The sequence below is a fragment of the Salmo trutta genome, unplaced genomic scaffold (genome assembly GCF_901001165.1).
Source record: "Salmo trutta unplaced genomic scaffold, fSalTru1.1, whole genome shotgun sequence".
NCBI lineage: Eukaryota > Metazoa > Chordata > Actinopteri > Salmoniformes > Salmonidae > Salmo > Salmo trutta.
In genome coordinates this window covers 113048-131077 of record NW_021822718.1, presented here as the reverse complement: position 1 = coordinate 131077, position 18030 = coordinate 113048, and the positions used below count along the sequence as shown (strand labels likewise).

The window sequence follows — 18030 nt, the reverse complement described above, 5'->3', positions numbered from 1 at the left end:
GGGAAGGAATTATCCTTCACTTCAGAAGACAGTGTTAGCATGTTGTAGTTAGCTATAGGGCGACGTGCTGTAGTTAGCTATAGGGCGACGTGCCGTAGTTAGCTATAGGGCGACGTGCTGTAGTTAGCTATAGGGTGACGTGCCGTAGTTAGCTATAGGGTGACGTGCTGTAGTTAGCTATAGGGCGACGTGCCGTAGTTAGCTATAGGGCGACGTGCCGTAGTTAGCTACAGGGCGACGTGTTGTAGTTAGCTACAGGGCGACGTGTTGTAGTTAGCTATAGGGCGACGTGCTGTAGTTAGCTACAGGGCGACGTGCTGTAGTCAGCTACAGGGCGACGTGCCGTAGTTAGCTACAGGGCGACGTGTTGTAGTTAGCTATAGGGCGACGTGCCGTAGTCAGCTACAGGGCGACGTGCGGTAGTTAGCTATAGGGCGACGTGCTGTAGTTAGCTACAGGGCGACGTGCTGTAGTTAGCTACAGGGCGACGTGCCGTAGTTAGCTATAGGGCGACGTGCCGTAGTTAGCTACAGGGCGACGTGCCGTAGTTAGCTACAGGGCGACGTGCCGTAGTTAGCTACAGGGCGACGTGCTGTAGTTAGCTACAGGGCGACGTGCTGTAGTTAGCTACAGGGCGACGTGCTGTAGTTAGCTACAGGGCGACGTGCTGTAGTTAGCTATAGGGCGACGTGCTGTAGTTAGCTATAGGGCGACGTGCTGTAGTTAGCTATAGGGCGACGTGCCGTAGTTAGCTACAGGGCGACGTGCCGTAGTTAGCTACAGGGCGACGTGCCGTAGTTAGCTATAGGGCGACGTGCCGTAGTTAGCTACAGGGCGACGTGCTGTAGTTAGCTACAGGGCGACGTGCTGTAGTTAGCTACAGGGCGACGTGCTGTAGTTAGCTATAGGGCGACGTGCTGTAGTTAGCTATAGGGCGACGTGCTGTAGTTAGCTATAGGGCGACGTGCTGTAGTTAGCTACAGGGCGACGTGCTGTAGTCAGCTATAGGGCGACGTGCTGTAGTTAGCTACAGGGCGACGTGCTGTAGTCAGCTATAGGGCGACGTGCTGTAGTTAGCTATAGGGCGATGTGCTGTAGTTAGCTATAGGGCGACGTGCTGTAGTTAGCTATAGGGCGACGTGCTGTAGTTAGCTACAGGGCGACGTGCCGTAGTTAGCTGTAGGGCGACGTGCTGTAGTCAGCTACAGGGCGACGGGTTGTAGTTCGTAATAGGGTAACCCTGCTTCTAATTCTAGTTGCAACTAAATTCCCAGAACTACAGATAGCTGGAATCAGGATGGAATAAGCAGGAAATCTGGAATCCTGTTATTTTTTGGGGGGAAAGTTAGCAGCATTTTCCCAGCCTACTGCAACGTACTGTAGTGACTTAATATGCAGAGATTAAAACCTAGTGATCGATTAGCAGGCATTAGGTGTAGTGACTTAATATGCAGAGATTAAAACCTAGTGATCGTTTATCAGGCATTAGGTGGCAGGTTGTTACAGCAGGTCTACAGGCAGCTGATCTCTGTCTCTCTGGGGGGGGGGGGGGGGGGGGGGTGTTCCCTGAGACCTCCAGCCAATCACAGCCAGGGTCAGAGGTTAAACGTCAGGGGTCAGCTAGAGAGGTCACAGGGAACAGAGGAGTATTAGCCCAATTCCAACGCTGCAGCCCCAATTGTCCACTTCCTTCCCGAAGTGTACACTTGCACACTTCCCATCATGGAGTAAACAAAATGGTGGAAACTCCCAGCCAATGCTTACACCAATCCTACGCTTTTAAATCCACGACGGGCGATGTTCATGTGCACACTTGCAGGAAGAGAGGGGAATTGGGCCAAGAGGGGCTACCAGTGACAGTACACCAATAACTTTTCCCCATACACAGAAGCCAAAAGGTTGAGTGCTGAAACACAAAGGTCAGTTGCAAAAGTAGTGTCCCAAAAGGCCCCTCGTTCCCTATACAGGGCACTACATTATGGTCCCTCGTTCCCTATATAGGGCACTACATTATGGTCCCTCATTCCCTATATAGGGCACTACATTATGGCCCCTCATTCCCTATACAGGGCACTACATTATGGCCCCTCATTCCCTATACAGGGCACTACATTATGGTCCCTCATTCCCTATATAGGGCACTACATTATGGCCCCTCATTCCCTATACAGGGCACTACATTATGGCCCCTCATTCCCTATACAGGGCACTACATTATGGCCCCTCATTCCCTATACAGGGCACTACATTATGGTCCCTCATTCCCTATATAGGGCACTACATTATGGCCCCTCATTCCCTATATAGGGCACTACATTATGGCCCCTCACTCCCTATATAGGGCACTACATTATGGCCCCTCATTCCCTATACAGGGCACTACATTATGGTCCCTCATTCCCTATATAGGGCACTACATTATGGCCCCTCATTCCCTATACAGGGCACTACATTATGGCCCCTCATTCCCTATACAGGGCACTACATTATGGTCCCTCATTCCCTATATAGGGCACTACATTATGGCCCCTCATTCCCTATATAGGGCACTACATTATGGCCCCTCACTCCCTATATAGGGCACTACATTATGGCCCCTCATTCCCTATACAGGGCACTACATTATGGCCCCTCATTCCCTATACAGGGCACTACATTATGGCCCCTCATTCCCTATACAGGGCACTACATTATGGCCCCTCATTCCCTATATAGGGCACTACATTATGGCCCCTCACTCCCTATATAGGGCACTACATTATGGCCCCTCATTCCCTATACAGGGCACTACATTATGGCCCCTCATTCCCTATACAGGGCACTACATTATGGCCCCTCATTCCCTATATAGGGCACTACATTATGGCCCCTCACTCCCTATATAGGGCACTACATTATGGCCCCTCATTCCCTATACAGGGCACTACATTATGGCCCCTCACTCCCTATATAGGGCACTACATTATGGCCCCTCATTCCCTATACAGGGCACTACATTATGGCCCCTTACTCCCTATATAGGGCACTACATTATGGCCCCTCATTCCCTATATAGGGCACTACATTATGGCCCCTTACTCCCTATATAGGGCACTACATTATGGCCCCTCACTCCTTATATAGGGCACTACATTATGGCCCCTCATTCCCTATACAGGGCACTACATTATGGCCCCTCATTCCCTATATAGGGCACTACATTATGGCCCCTCATTCCCTATATAGGGCACTACATTATGGCCCCTCATTCCCTATACAGGGCACTACATTATGGCCCCTCATTCCCTATACAGGGCACTACATTATGGCCCCTCATTCCCTATATAGGGCACTACATTATGGCCCCTCATTCCCTATACAGGGCACTACATTATGGCCCCTCACTCCCTATATAGGGCACTACATTATGGCCCCTTACTCCCTATATAGGGCACTACATTATGGTCCCTTACTCCCCATATAGGGCACTACATTATGGCCCCTTACTCCCTCACCTCGTTATAGAAGTGTACAGTGTAGTCCCCCCTCACCTCGTTATAGAAGAAGTGCACGGTGTGATTGTTCAGTTTGAGTGACAGGGTCTTCAGGAAGGAGATATAATAGGCCATGATCTCCTCGTCTGAGAAGTCAAACTTGTGAACGATGATGGAATTAACGTGGTTGTTGGACAGCAGGTAATCTAGAGGAGGAGAAAACAGTCATACCACACAAATATCTGATTCAGGCTGATTGAAACTCTGGGGCATCTAAACCACAGGTTGCCAGTGTGTGTGTGTGTGTGCGTGTGTGTGTGTGTGTGTGTGTGTGTGTGTGTGTGTGCGTGCGTGCGTGCGTGTACTCACAGAGCGATGTCTCGTGGCTGATATTCTCAAACAGGATGTTGAGTGTCTGGAGCAGCTGGACGCAGACGTAACGACCGGACTTCTGACGGAGGATATTCAGGAAGAACGCAAACATATTCTTCTCCAGGAAGAAGCTGAGAACAGAGTAGAGGAGAGTAGAGCAGAATAACGTAGATTTAAGTAGAGTACAGTATACAATAGAGGAATAGAATAGCGTTTAATAGAATAACGTAGAGTACCGTATACAATAGAGAGGAGTAGAGTAGAGTACAGTATACAATAGAGAGGAGTAGAGTAGAGTACAGTATACAATAGAGAGGAGTAGAGTACAGTATACAATAGAGAGGAGTAGAGTAGAGTACAGTATACAATAGAGAGGAGTAGAGTAGAGTAGAGCAGAATAACGTAGATTTAAGTAGAGTACAGTATACAATAGAGGAATAGAATAGCGTTTAATAGAATAACGTAGATTTAAGTAGAGTACAGTATACAATAGAGAGGAGTAGAGTAGAGTACAGTATACAATAGAGAGGAGTAGAGTAGAGTACAGTATACAATAGAGAGGAGTAGAGTAGAGTACAGTATACAATAGAGAGGAGTAGAGTAGAGTACAGTATACAATAGAGAGGAGTAGAGTAGAGTACAGTATACAATAGAGAGGAGTAGAGTAGAGTACAGTATACAATAGAGAGGAGTAGAGTAGAGTACAGTAGAATAAAATAGAGTCATGGTTAAAGTCTTACTCGAAGACGGAGCTGTCGTTCTGGTCTCCCCAGATGAGTATCTCAGTGATGGAGCGGATGGTCTCCACCAGCAAGTTCCTGTTGCTGTCTGTTACTGTCGTGTTCTTAGTTAGGACATGGTACATATACCTAGAGGGAGGAGAGAGGAGGGAGGAGAGGAGGGGGGGAGGAGGGAGAGGAGGGGGGAGGGAGAGGAGAGGAGGGGGGGAGGGAGAGGAGAAGGGAGGGAGAAGAGAGGGGAGGGAGAAGAGAGGGGAGGGAGAGGAGAGGAGGGGGGAGGAGAGGAGGGGGGAGGGAGAAGAGGAGGGAGGAGAGGAGGGGGGAGGGAGAGGAGAGGAGGGGGAGAGGAGGGAGAGGAGGAGAGGAGGGAGAGAGGAGGGTGGAGGGAGAGGAGAGGAGGGGGGAGGGAGAGGAGGGGGGAGGGAGAGGAGAGGGGGAGAGGAGGGAGGAGAGAGAAGGGAGGGAGAGAGAAGGGAGGGAGAAGAGGGAGGGAGGGAGGCAGGGAGGGAGAGAGAAGAGAAGAGAGGAGGGAGAAGAGGAGGGAGGAGAGAGGAGGGAAGGAGGGGAGGAGAGGGAGGGAGGGAAGAGGAGGGAGGGAGGAGGGAGGGAGGGAGGGAGGGAGGAGAGGAGGGAGGGAGGAGGAGGGAGGGAGGGAGGGAAGAGGAGGGAGGGAGGGAGGAGGAGGGAGGGAGGGAGGGAGGGAAGAGGAGGGAGGGAGGGAGGGAAGAGGAGGGGAGGGAGGGAAGAGGAGGGAAGAAGGGAGGGAGGGAGGGAGGGAAGAGGAGGGAGGGAGGGAGGGAGGGAGGGAGGAGGGGAAGGGGGAGGGAGGGAGGGAAGAGGAGGGAGGGAAGAGGGAGGGAGGGAAGAGGGAGGGAGGGAGGGGAGGGAGGCAGGCAGGGAGGGATGAGAGGAGATGGACAATGTTAGAAAACAGGTTGCTTTTCAGTAAAATGTGTGGTGGCTATACTGCACTGTCAATTTGAACTGGCACACCCACTCTGGAAGACGGAATATGACTAGCTTAGCAACACATAGACGGGATGGTATGGACTCATACACTAACGTTAGTATATCTAGCCGTCATCAAGTAATGACACCCATCATGTAGCTAGCTAGCTAGCTAACGTTAGTATATCTAGCTGTTATCAAGTAATGACACCCATCATGTAGTTAGCTAGCTAGCTAACGTTAGTATATCTAGCTGTTATCAAGTAATGACACCCATCATGTAGCTAGCTAGCTGGCTAAAGTTAGTATATCTAGCTGTTATCAAGTAATGACACCCATCATGTAGTTAGCTAGCTAACGTTAGTAGATCTAGCTGTTATCAAGTAATGACACCCATCATGTAGCTAGCTAGCTAACGTTAGTATATCTAGCTGTTATCAAGTAATGACACCCATCATGTAGTTAGCTAGCTAACGTTAGTAGATCTAGCTGTTATCAAGTAATGACACCCATCATGTAGCTAGCTAGCTAGCTAACGTTAGTATATCTAGCTGTTATCAAGTAATGACACCCATCATGTAGCTAGCTAGCTAACGTTAGTAGATATAGCTGTTCTCAAGTAATGACACCCATCATGTAGCTAGCTAGCTAGCTAACGTTAGTATATCTAGCTGTTATCAAGTAATGACACCCATCATGTAGCTAGCTAGCTAACGTTAGTAGATCTAGCTGTTATCAAGTAATGACACCCATCATGTAGCTAGCTAGCTAACGTTAGTAGATATAGCTGTTCTCAAGTAATGACACCCATCATGTAGCTAGCTAGCTAACGTTAGTAGATCTAGCTGTTATCAAGTAATGACACCCATCATGTAGCTAGCTAGCTAGCTAGCTAACGTTAGTATATCTAGCTGTTATCAAGTAATGACACCCATCATGTAGCTAGCTAGCTAGCTAACGTTAGTATATCTAGCTGTTATCAAGTAATGACACCCATCATGTAGCTAGCTAGCTAACGTTAGTATATCTAGCTGTTATCAAGTAATGACACCCATCATGTAGCTAGCTAGCTAACGTTAGTATATCTAGCTGTTATCAAGTAATGACACCCATCATGTAGTTAGCTAGCTAGCTAACGTTAGTATATCTAGCTGTTATCAAGTAATGACACCCATCATGTAGTTAGCTAGCTAGCTAACGTTAGTATATCTAGCTGTTATCAAGTAATGACACCCATCATGTAGCTAGCTAGCTAACGTTAGTATATCTAGCTGTTATCAAGTAATGACACCCATCATGTAGCTAGCTAGCTAACGTTAGTATATCTAGCTGTTATCAAGTAATGACACCCATCATGTAGCTAGCTAGCTGGCTAACGTTAGTATATCTAGCTGTTATCAAGTAATGACACCCATCATGTAGTTAGCTAGCTAGCTAACGTTAGTAGCAGTCATATACATCTGACAATGTTCACAGAGTTCTGACAAGGAACCTACAGTAACGTTAGGTAGCTAACGTATTTGGTTTACAGTACTATCTAGTAGCCTGATCGGGCATAGCTAACTGGATTAGCTAGGTATGCTAACAATGTAACGTTAGCTTAGTAAACAATCAGGGTTAGCTGGCTAACTCGCTACGGGTTGCCATCATTCGACCAAACAGTTGCGTTTTGCAACGGAAACAATCGTTTAAATTGGACATGTTCAGGTATGTTCCGTTTTGCTCCCGTTTAAGTAACGTTTTGCAACAGAACAAGCGTAATGAATACACCCCGGGTAACCTTAGCAATTATGCTAGTTACTTACTTGAGATGGTCCAGGGAATGAATATTTTTTGTTTTTCCCTGCCCTCCCCCCCAACTCCGTGACCGACCGAACATAGCTGCACTTAAAAAGATGTTGATGCTACTGCCAGATTGTTTTTGCCTGTTATATATCAATCCATCACGTCCATATATCCCGTACAAGGTGTCCAATATATAAGCTAACAAAATATCGAGCTAACCAAATAGCTCTCTGGCTAACGAAACGAGAAGAGGACATTCCGAACGTAGCTAGCGAGGAACAACGCGTTACGTAACAGGTTTAGCGCCAGGGAGTTTGGGACTTGTAGTTTCTTTGTTGAGTTTCGATAGCACAATTTCATGTAAATGACATTTTAAAAAAACTACAAATCCCCAACGGTTTTTTTTGGGGGGGAATAACAAAACCACGTTCAACAATTCAGTGACATTGATTGGTCTTCATCTTACAAGGAGGAACACCAACAGCCAATGAAATACCAATGCGAGGAGCCCATCGACGCAAAAACGTAACAAACAGCAACGATGAAAAAAGGCGGGATCAATGTGATCGATGTCTCAGTTTGACCATTCACAGGACAGTATGTTGTGTGGTGAACCAATCAAATGCTTAAGCTATATAGACGTATTGGGTACTGTTTTGACCGTAAAGGTCGGACTGTTTTGATGCAGTTCGCGGAAATGTTGACATGAAAATTGTAACGGGAGGTCTGATTATCGAGTGTATTTCCATCGACAGAACATATTCCTGTATAATAGAAATCACGTTATAGTCGTTTGGCCGGTAATAGCTAGCCACGTTCAACTGTTTTTAGCCGTTAGCTAGCCATGTTGCAGATAACGCATCGAGCCAACACTGTGTTTACATGAACTAGCGGTGTCGAGCTGAACGGGGTTTTTTGTACCTCCTAACTAATGTCTATCGCTAGATAGCTGTGCTATTGCAAAGCTGGCATTTTCAGGACGAATCATTGCTGTCACCGCAGAAATGGACACTCCAAAATACACTGTTCGTGTTACTGCTAGCCTCCGAGCAATGACACTCCTCCTGTCCTTATCAACATAGCTGAGCTAAACTTTCCGGTTTAGTTTTTCTATGACACTCAACTTATACTCGACTAGATTCGTTGGAATCGCTCCTCAACGAACTATCCTATATGTTTTATCTGGGCCTGTTTTTTGTGAACGTTTTAATCCTATACTATGCCTTTCTAATGGAATACATCGTCTTGAATGTGGGGATAGTGTTTCTACCGGAAGATATGGACCAGGCGCTGGTGGATCTAGGTGTACTATCTGACCCGGCCTCTGTCCCTTACGACACGGACACAGAACTCGATGTGTTCGAGAGGTACCTGGAGTGAGCTGGGCCCAGGGCTAGAGAGGTATCTGGAGTGAGCTGGACCCAGGGCTAGAGAGGTATCTGGAGTGAGCTGGACCCAGGGCTAGAGAGGTATCTGGAGTGAGCTGGACCCAGGGCTAGAGAGGTATCTGGAGTGAGCTGGGCCCAGGGCTAGAGAGGTATCTGGAGTGAGCTGGGCCCAGGGTTAGAGAGGTACCTGGAGTGAGCTGGGCCCAGGGTTAGAGAGGTATCTGGAGTGAGCTGGGCCCAGGGTTAGAGAGGTATCTGGAGTGAGCTGGACCCAGGGTTAGAGAGGTACCTGGAGTGAGCTGGGCCCAGGGCTAGAGAGGTACCTGGAGTGAGCTGGGCCCAGGGCTAGAGAGGTATCTGGAGTGAGCTGGGCCCAGGGTTAGAGAGGTATCTGGAGTGAGCTGGACCCAGGGTTAGAGAGGTACCTGGAGTGAGCTGGGCCCAGGGCTAGAGAGGTATCTGGAGTGAGCTGGGCCCAGGGTTAGAGAGGTATCTGGAGTGAGCTGGACCCAGGGTTAGAGAGGTATCTGTGGAGTGAGCTGGGCCCAGGGCTAGAGAGGTATCTGGAGTGAGCTGGGCCCAGGGTTAGAGAGGTATCTGGAGTGAGCTGGACCCAGGGTTAGAGAGGTATCTGGAGTGAGCTGGACCCAGGGTTAGAGAGGTATCTGGAGTGAGCTGGGCCCAGGGTTAGAGAGGTACCTGGAGTGAGCTGGACCCAGGGTTAGAGAGGTATCTGGAGTGAGCTGGGCCCAGGGTTAGAGAGGTATCTGGAGTGAGCTGGGCCCAGGGTTAGAGAGGTACCTGGAGTGAGCTGGACCCAGGGTTAGAGATGTATCTGGAGTGAGCTGGGCCCAGGGTTAGAGAGGCAGAGAGAAGTCCCGGGGTCGAACTGGACTCCTACCGAACTGTGATGATGATGATGATGATGATGGGAGAGGCTGATACTGGAAACTCCAGGAGGAGGATATTTGTGGTGGCTTGGAGCAACATTGGCTGCTGGATGAAAGAGTAAGGAGAGATGGAATGATGATGACTGTTTGCTGCTGCAGTGATGCCAGGGGTTTGTTTGAATTGGGTTGGGCCTTCATCTCAACCCTGTAACATCCCTGTCTGTCCTCTATATTGTAGAGAGGCTGGTAACATCCCTGTCTGTCCTCTGTTGTAGAGAGACTGGTAACATCCCTGTCTATCCTCTATGTTGTAGAGAGGCTGGTAACATCCCTGTCTATCCTCTATGTTGTAGAGAGACTGTAACATCCCTGTCTATCCTCTATGTTGTAGAGAGACTCTAACATCCCTGTCTATCCTCTATGTTGTAGAGAGGCTGGTAACATCCCTGTCTATCCTCTATGTTGTAGAGAGACTGTAACATCCCTGTCTATCCTCTATGTTGTAGAGAGACTCTAACATCCCTGTCTATCCTCTATGTTGTAGAGAGGCTGGTAACATCCCTGTCTATCCTCTATGTTGTAGAGAGACTGTAACATCCCTGTCTATCCTCTATGTTGTAGAGAGACTGTAACATCCCTGTCTATCCTCTATGTTGTAGAGAGGCTGTAACATCCCTGTCTATCCTCTATGTTGTAGAGAAACTGTAACATCCCTGTCTATCCTCTATGTTGTAGAGAGACTGGTAACATCCCTGTCTATCCTCTATGTTGTAGAGAGACTGTAACATCCCTGTCTATCCTCTATGTTGTAGAGAGACTGTAACATCCCTGTCTATCCTCTATGTTGTAGAGAGACTAACATCCCTGTCTGTCCTCTATGTTGTAGAGAGACTGGTAACATCCCTGTCTATCCTCTATGTTGTAGAGAGGCTGGTAACATCCCTGTCTATCCTCTATGTTGTAGAGAGACTGTAACATCCCTGTCTATCCTCTATGTTGTAGAGAGACTGTAACATCCCTGTCTATCCTCTATGTTGTAGAGAGACTGTAACATCCCTGTCTATCCTCTATGTTGTAGAGAGACTAACATCCCTGTCTGTCCTCTATGTTGTAGAGAGACTGGTAACATCCCTGTCTATCCTCTATGTTGTAGAGAGGCTGGTAACATCCCTGTCTGTCCTCTATGTTGTAGAGAGACTGGTAACATCCCTGTCTATCCTCTATGTTGTAGAGAGACTGGTAACATCCCTGTCTGTCCTCTGTGTTGTAGAGAGGCTGTAACATCCCTGTCTATCCTCTATGTTGTAGAGAGACTGGTAACATCCCTGTCTATCCTCTATGTTGTAGAAAGGCTGGTAACATCCCTGTCTATCCTCTATGTTGTAGAGAGGCTGGTAACATCCCTGTCTATCCTCTATGTTGTAGAGAAACTAACATCCCTGTCTATCCTCTATGTTGTAGAGAGACTGGTAACATCCCTGTCTATCCTCTATGTTGTAGAGAAACTAACATCCCTGTCTATCCTCTATGTTGTAGAGAGACTGGTAACATCCCTGTCTATCCTCTATGTTGTAGAGAAACTAACATCCCTGTCTATCCTCTATGTTGTAGAGAGGCTGTAACATCCCTGTCTATCCTCTATGTTGTAGAGAGGCTGGTAACATCCCTGTCTATCCTCTATGTTGTAGAGAGGCTGTAACATCCCTGTCTATCCTCTATGTTGTAGAGAGGCTGTAACATCTCTGTCTATCCTCTATGTTGTAGAGAGACTGGTAACATCCCTGTCTATCCTCTATGTTGTAGAGAGACTGTAACATCCCTGTCTATCCTCTATGTTGTAGAGAGGCTGTAACATCCCTGTCTATCCTCTATGTTGTAGAGAAACTGTAACATCCCTGTCTATCCTCTATGTTGTAGAGAGGCTGGTAACATCCCTGTCTATCCTCTATGTTGTAGAGAGACTGTAACATCCCTGTCTATCCTCTATGTTGTAGAGAGGCTGGTAACATTCCTGTCTATCCTCTATGTTGTAGAGAGGCTGGTAACATCCCTGTCTATCCTCTATGTTGTAGAGAAACTAACATCCCTGTCTATCCTCTATGTTGTAGAGAGACTGGTAACATCCCTGTCTATCCTCTATGTTGTAGAGAGACTAACATCCCTGTCTATCCTCTATGTTGTAGAGAGGCTGGTAACATCCCTGTCTATCCTCTATGTTGTAGAGAGGCTGGTAACATCCCTGTCTGTCCTCTATGTTGTAGAGAGACTGGTAACATCCCTGTCTATCCTCTATGTTGTAGAGAGGCTGGTAACATCCCTGTCTGTCCTCTATGTTGTAGAGAGACTGGTAACATCCCTGTCTGTCCTCTATGTTGTAGAGAGACTGTAACATCCCTGTCTATCCTCTATGTTGTAGAGAGACTAACATCCCTGTCTATCCTCTGTTGTAGAGAGGCTGTAACATCCCTGTCTATCCTCTATGTTGTAGAGAGACTGGTAACATCCCTGTCTATCCTCTATGTTGTAGAGAGGCTGGTAACATCCCTGTCTATCCTCTATGTTGTAGAGAGGCTGGTAACATCCCTGTCTATCCTCTATGTTGTAGAGAGACTGGTAACATCCCTGTCTATCCTCTATGTTGTAGAGAGGCTGTAACATCCCTGTCTATCCTCTATGTTGTAGAGAGACTGGTAACATCCCTGTCTATCCTCTATGTTGTAGAGAGACTGGTAACATCCCTGTCTATCCTCTATGTTGTAGAGAGGCTGGTAACATCCCTGTCTATCCTCTATGTTGTAGAGAGGCTGGTAACATCCCTGTCTATCCTCTATGTTGTAGAGAGGCTGTAACATCCCTGTCTATCCTCTATGTTGTAGAGAGACTGGTAACATCCCTGTCCAGCCTCTATGTTGTAGAGAGGCTGTAACATCCCTGTCTATCCTCTATGTTGTAGAGAGGCTGTAACATCCCTGTCTATCCTCTATGTTGTAGAGAGGCTGGTAACATTCCTGTCTATCCTCTATGTTGTAGAGAGGCTGGTAACATCCCTGTCTATCCTCTATGTTGTAGAGAGACTGTAACATCCCTGTAACATCCCTGTCTATCCTCTATGTTGTAGAGAAACTGTAACATCCCTGTCTATCCTCTATGTTGTAGAGAGGCTGGTAACATCCCTGTCTATCCTCTATGTTGTAGAGAGACTAACATCCCTGTCTATCCTCTATGTTGTACATTAACCTACAGTCCTATTATAAGTACAGACTGTTTACTGCCCATCTCTAACATGTGGCCTCTTGTCTTCTCCAAAGGTTGTCAAGGCTCAAGACAAGATATCTGGAGAGAGTCAGAACCAACAGTGGGGATGGACGGACGGACGGACGGACAGGACAATTCACAGCGGAGTTACAGCTGCCTGTCAAAACTTTCTAACTGTGGCCAATCAACAAGCAGAACTGTCGAACTGGCCAATCAACAAGCAGAACTGTGTAACTGGCCAATCAACAAGCAGAACTGTGTAACTGGCCAATCAACAAGCAGAACTGTCTAACTGGCCAATCAACAAGCAGAACTGTGTAACTGGCCAATCAACAAGCAGAACTGTGTAACTGGCCAATCAACAAGCAGAACTGTGTAACTGGCCAATCAACAAGCAGAACTGTCTAACTGGCCAATCAACAAGCAGAACTGTCTAATTGTGGCCAATCAACAAGCAGAACTGTCTAACTGGCCAATCAACAAGCAGAACTGTGTAACTGGCCAATCAACAAGCAGAACTGTAACTGGCCAATCAACAAGGAGAACTGTCTAATTGTGGCCAATCAACAAGCAGAACTGTCTAATTGTGTCCAATCAACAAGCAGAACTGTCTAATTGTGGCCAATCAACAAGCAGAACTATCTAACTGGCCAATCAACAAGCAGAACTGTGTAACTGGCCAATCAACAAGCAGAACTGTCTAATTGGCCAATCAACAAGCAGAACTGGCTAACCGGCCAATCAACAAGCAGAACTTGCTAACCGGCCAATCAACAAGCAGAACTGTCTAACCGGCCAATAACAAGCAGAACTGTCTAACTGGCCAATCAACAAGCAGAACTGTCTAACTGGCCAATCAACAAGGAGAACTGTCTAATTGTGGCCAATCAACAAGCAGAACTGTAATTGTGGCCAATCAACAAGCAGAACTGTCTAACTGGCCAATCAACAAGCAGAACTGTCTAACTGGCCAATCAACAAGCAGAACTGTAACTGGCCAATCAACAAGCAGAACTGTCTAATTGTGGCCAATCAACAAGGAGAACTGTCTAATTGTGGCCAATCAACAAGCAGAACTGTCTAATTGTGGCCAATCAACAAGCAAAACATTGAGCGATCAGGGGACACCGTCATACTAACTCTGGATCAGTCAACCTGGCAGGACTGTAGTGCTCACTAACTCTGGTCCTGTAGAACTAACTCTGGATCAGTCAACCTGACTGGACTGTAGTGCTCACTAACTCTGGTCCTGTAGAACTGCCCTGGGATCAGTCAACCTGACTGGACTGTAGTGCTCACTAACTCTGGTCCTGTAGAACTGACCTCGGATCAGTCAACCTGACTGGACTGTAGTGCTCACTAACTCTGGTCCTGTAGAACTGCCCTGGGATCAGTCAACCTGACAGGACAGGAAGTGACCTTTAGATCGGTGCCTGTAGAGTCTAGAGGCAGCTTCGCTTCGCTCTGCTCTGACTCTCTCAAAGGGGGGAGAGAGTCAATGTTCATGTTGTCTCTGGTGTCTGCCAATCAATAATCAATAATACTGTATCAGCTTGGTCCTGATCAATAACCCACCACAGACCAGCTGCTGGCTGCTTCACTGCCCCCCCCCCCCCCCCCCCCCCCGGCTAACATCTCCCAGCGAGCATTGGGCTGGACGGCGGAAGTATCTGGTGACTTGACAGCTAATATCAATCGGTCTCTATGCTATAACAGTTCATAAGGGGGTTTATAATGCAGTGTTGTTCCTCTCCTCAGTCGGCTTTGTATTATAATGGAGGCGGAGGAGTCTCACCCCAACCACCTGTAGATGGCAGTTACACCCCCACCTGGGGGGGGGGGACGACACCCAGGGCCCCCCCCCCCCCCACGCACGGCAGCCATTTTAAACCAAAACGTTCAGCAGCACACATCAGCTGATAGTAGAGAGGTGAGGAGGACCCCTCTTCATCATCATCATCATTAAGACACCCAGCACCAGCCTTCACACCCTGTTCATCATCATTAAGACACCCAGCACCAGCCTTCACACCCTCTTCATCATCATCATCATCAAGACACCCCAGCACCAGCCTTCACACCCTCTTCATCATCATCATTAAGACACCCAGCACCAGCCTTCACACCCTGTTCATCATCATCATCATTATGACACCCAGCACCAGCCTTCACACCCTCTTCATCATCATCATCATTAAGACACCCAGCACCAGCCTTCACACCCTCTTCATCATCATCATCATCAAGACACCCAGCACCAGCCTTCACACCCTCTCTAACCCTTCTCACCCCTTCACAGAGGAGGACCTGCACAGTGTGTTATAAGGAGCTATGACGTGTTATAACCTATGACGTGTTTTAAGAAGCTATGATGTGTTATAAGGAGCTATGACGTGTTATACGGAGCTATGACATGTTATAACCTATGACGTGTTTTAAGAAGCTATGATGTGTTATAAGGAGCTATGACTTGTTATAAGAAGCTATGACTTGTTATAAGGAGCTATGACGTGTTATAAGGAGCTATGACGTGTTATAAGAAGCTATGACTTGTTATAAGGAGCTATGACGTGTTATAAGGAGCTATGACGTGTTATAAGAAGCTATGACTTGTTATAACCCATGTGTTACAACCCATGACGTGTTATAAGGAGCTATGACGTGTTATAAGAAGCTATGACGTGTTATAAGAAGCTATAAGCGTTCATAAAGTGGTTGATATTCCAATGCATATTTAATAAACCATCGATGAGTGGATGAACATGAGTTTCTGTCAACCTTTTTTCTAAATCATTTTCCAATTAACACAGATAGATACAAGTTCAGGAAGACGTCTTTCTATTGTTGTCATGTCTACAGCTGTAGGTCTCCTGTATTCTATGGCCGAAGACCCCCCCCCCCCCCCCCTCCCCATGGTAGTCAACTGGCGGACTACGGACCGGATCCGGACCCAGAACGGGGTCAATACGGACCGCGGGTCTCCTCCCTTTTTTACTTAAGTTCAGGCTTCGGTCCTTGTATCATATAAACACACATAAAACATGGAAGAATGTGTAGAAATACAGGAAATGAGGTTTAAAATGTCCCCCCCCAAAAAAAAAAATCTCTGCCCCATTCAAGATGGATACAATTGCACCTTTTAAAACTGCACGATTTTCTCTCCGCCCAACAAGAGGGGTGTTGAAAGTTTGGGATTGCAGCGGCTGCGAGGTGGGGGGGTTTGTTACCACGTCGATAAATTACATAATCCATCCTGACCTTTTCAAATAGTTTTCGAGTGCCCCTGGCCAAGACGATCATCAAGGATAGCTTGTTCACTACGCTACCATCTAGAAGGTCTTCCATGACCTCAGCCCCCCCCCCCCTGTTGTAATGGTCGTCGTAATGGATGGACCAAGGCGCAGCGGGTTGAGTGATCATATTTCAGTTTTTATGTGAACACTTAATAAACAAAACAAGAAAACGATAAACGGACGACAAACAGTCTTGCAGGCAACACACAGCTATGCAAAAAACACAACCTCCCACAAATCCCATGACAAACACTTTCCTATTTATAGGACCTTCAATCAGAGGTAACGATAGACAGCTGCCTCCAATTGAAGGCCCCCAACCCCAATTACCTAAACATAGAAATAGAAATGACTAGACAGAACATAGAAATACACTAACATAGAACAATGACAAAAAAAAAACCGGAACACATAAACCAAACACCCCTCTACATACACACATCCCAAACCATATAAAACAAATACCCCCCTGCCACTTCCTGACCAAACTATAATAACAAATAACCACTTTACTGGTCAGAACGTGACACCTGTATTTTAGTCCTGGTTCATCCCATATAACTACTGCTGTCCACTTCATATGTATATACTGTATTCTATATAACTACTGCTGTCTACTTCATATGTATATACTGTATTCTAGTCATGGTTCATCCTATATAACTACTGCTGTCCACTTCATATGTATATACTGTATTCTATATAACTACTGCTGTCTACTTCATATGTATATACTGTATTCTATATAAATACTGCTGTCTACTTCATATGTATATACTGTATTCTATATAACTACTGCTGTCTACTTCATATGTATATACTGTATTCTATATAAATACTGCTGTCCACTTCATATGTATATACTGTATTCTATATAACTACTGCTGTCCACTTCATATGTATATACTGTATTCTAGTCATGGTTTATCCTATATAACTACTGCTGTCCACTTCATATGTATATACTGTATTCTATATAAATACTGCTGTCTACTTCATATGTATATACTGTATTCTATATAACTACTGCTGTCCACTTCATATGTATATACTGTATTCTATATAACTACTGCTGTCCACTTCATATGTATATACTGTATTCTAGACATGGTTCATCCTATATAACTACTGCTGTCCACTTCATATGTATATACTGTATTCTAGTCCTGGTTTATCCTATATAACTACTGCTGTCTACTTCATATGTATATACTGTATTCTATATAACTACTGCTGTCTACTACATATGTATATACTGTATTCTATATAACTACTGCTGTACACACCTTTTCTATTCATATACTGTCTATAAACACCATTGTATACATACAGTGTAAATATATTTATATTCCGGACTCTGACGTTTGTTCGTTCTGATATTTCTTAAACATTTTTTTTTTGGGGGGGGGGTGTGTATTGTTAGATATTACTGCACTGTTGGAGCTAGAAACACAAGCATCTCACTACACCTGAGATAACATCTGATAACTATGTGTACCGGGACCAATACAAATAGAGCCTGAGTTATTGTGTAGTATTCTGAATGTGCTGCACTGGCTGCTTTGATCCACTAGGGGGAGATGTAACTGTGTCTATGGACGGACTGGAGTCCTGTAGGTATAGTATTCTGAATGTGCTGCACTGGCTGCTTTGATCCACTAGGGGGAGATGTAACTGTGTCTATGGACGGACTGGAGTCCTGTTCACTATAGGAGTCTGACTGTATGAGGACAGGTGAGACATCAGAGGTGACCTAACGTTGTTCACTATAGGAGTCATCGGGACAGGTAAACATCAGAGGTGACCTAGCGTTGTTCACTATAGGAGTCATCAGGACAGGTAAACATCAGAGGTGACCTAACGTTGGCTAAAAGAGTCATATCAGG

At 46.2% G+C, this 18030-nt stretch overlaps 2 protein-coding genes across 4 annotated transcripts in view; one reads left to right on the top strand and one right to left on the bottom strand.

The window, feature by feature from the left end:
- The window catches only part of clec16a (C-type lectin domain containing 16A), a gene marked incomplete at its 3' end in the record, with an annotated part of 62917 nt that extends 55317 nt beyond the window's left edge, over positions 1-7600 (bottom strand). Inside the window, 4 exon segments of the mRNA XM_029744983.1 lie at positions 3531-3679; positions 3843-3976; positions 4586-4714; positions 7339-7600. Coding sequence (XP_029600843.1) covers positions 3531-3679; positions 3843-3976; positions 4586-4714; positions 7339-7412 — 486 coding nt within the window.
- A 354-nt stretch (positions 7601-7954) lies between these two features.
- On the top strand, positions 7955-15612 carry LOC115183985 (dexamethasone-induced protein homolog). 3 transcript variants are annotated; one of them, XM_029744971.1, is made up of 3 exons: positions 7955-8709; positions 8778-9714; positions 12905-15612. In XM_029744971.1, exon 1 carries the CDS (start codon positions 8492-8494, stop codon positions 8696-8698), a length of 207 nt encoding a protein of 68 aa, XP_029600831.1. In that variant the 5' UTR covers positions 7955-8491; the 3' UTR covers positions 8699-8709; positions 8778-9714; positions 12905-15612. The 3 variants fall into 3 exon arrangements, 2 of the variants coding, with proteins under 2 accessions (XP_029600831.1, XP_029600830.1); XR_003874150.1 differs by having other exon boundaries at positions 8696-9503; positions 9572-9714; XM_029744970.1 differs by having other exon boundaries at positions 7956-9714.
- The last annotated feature ends 2418 nt before the right edge of the window (positions 15613-18030 follow it).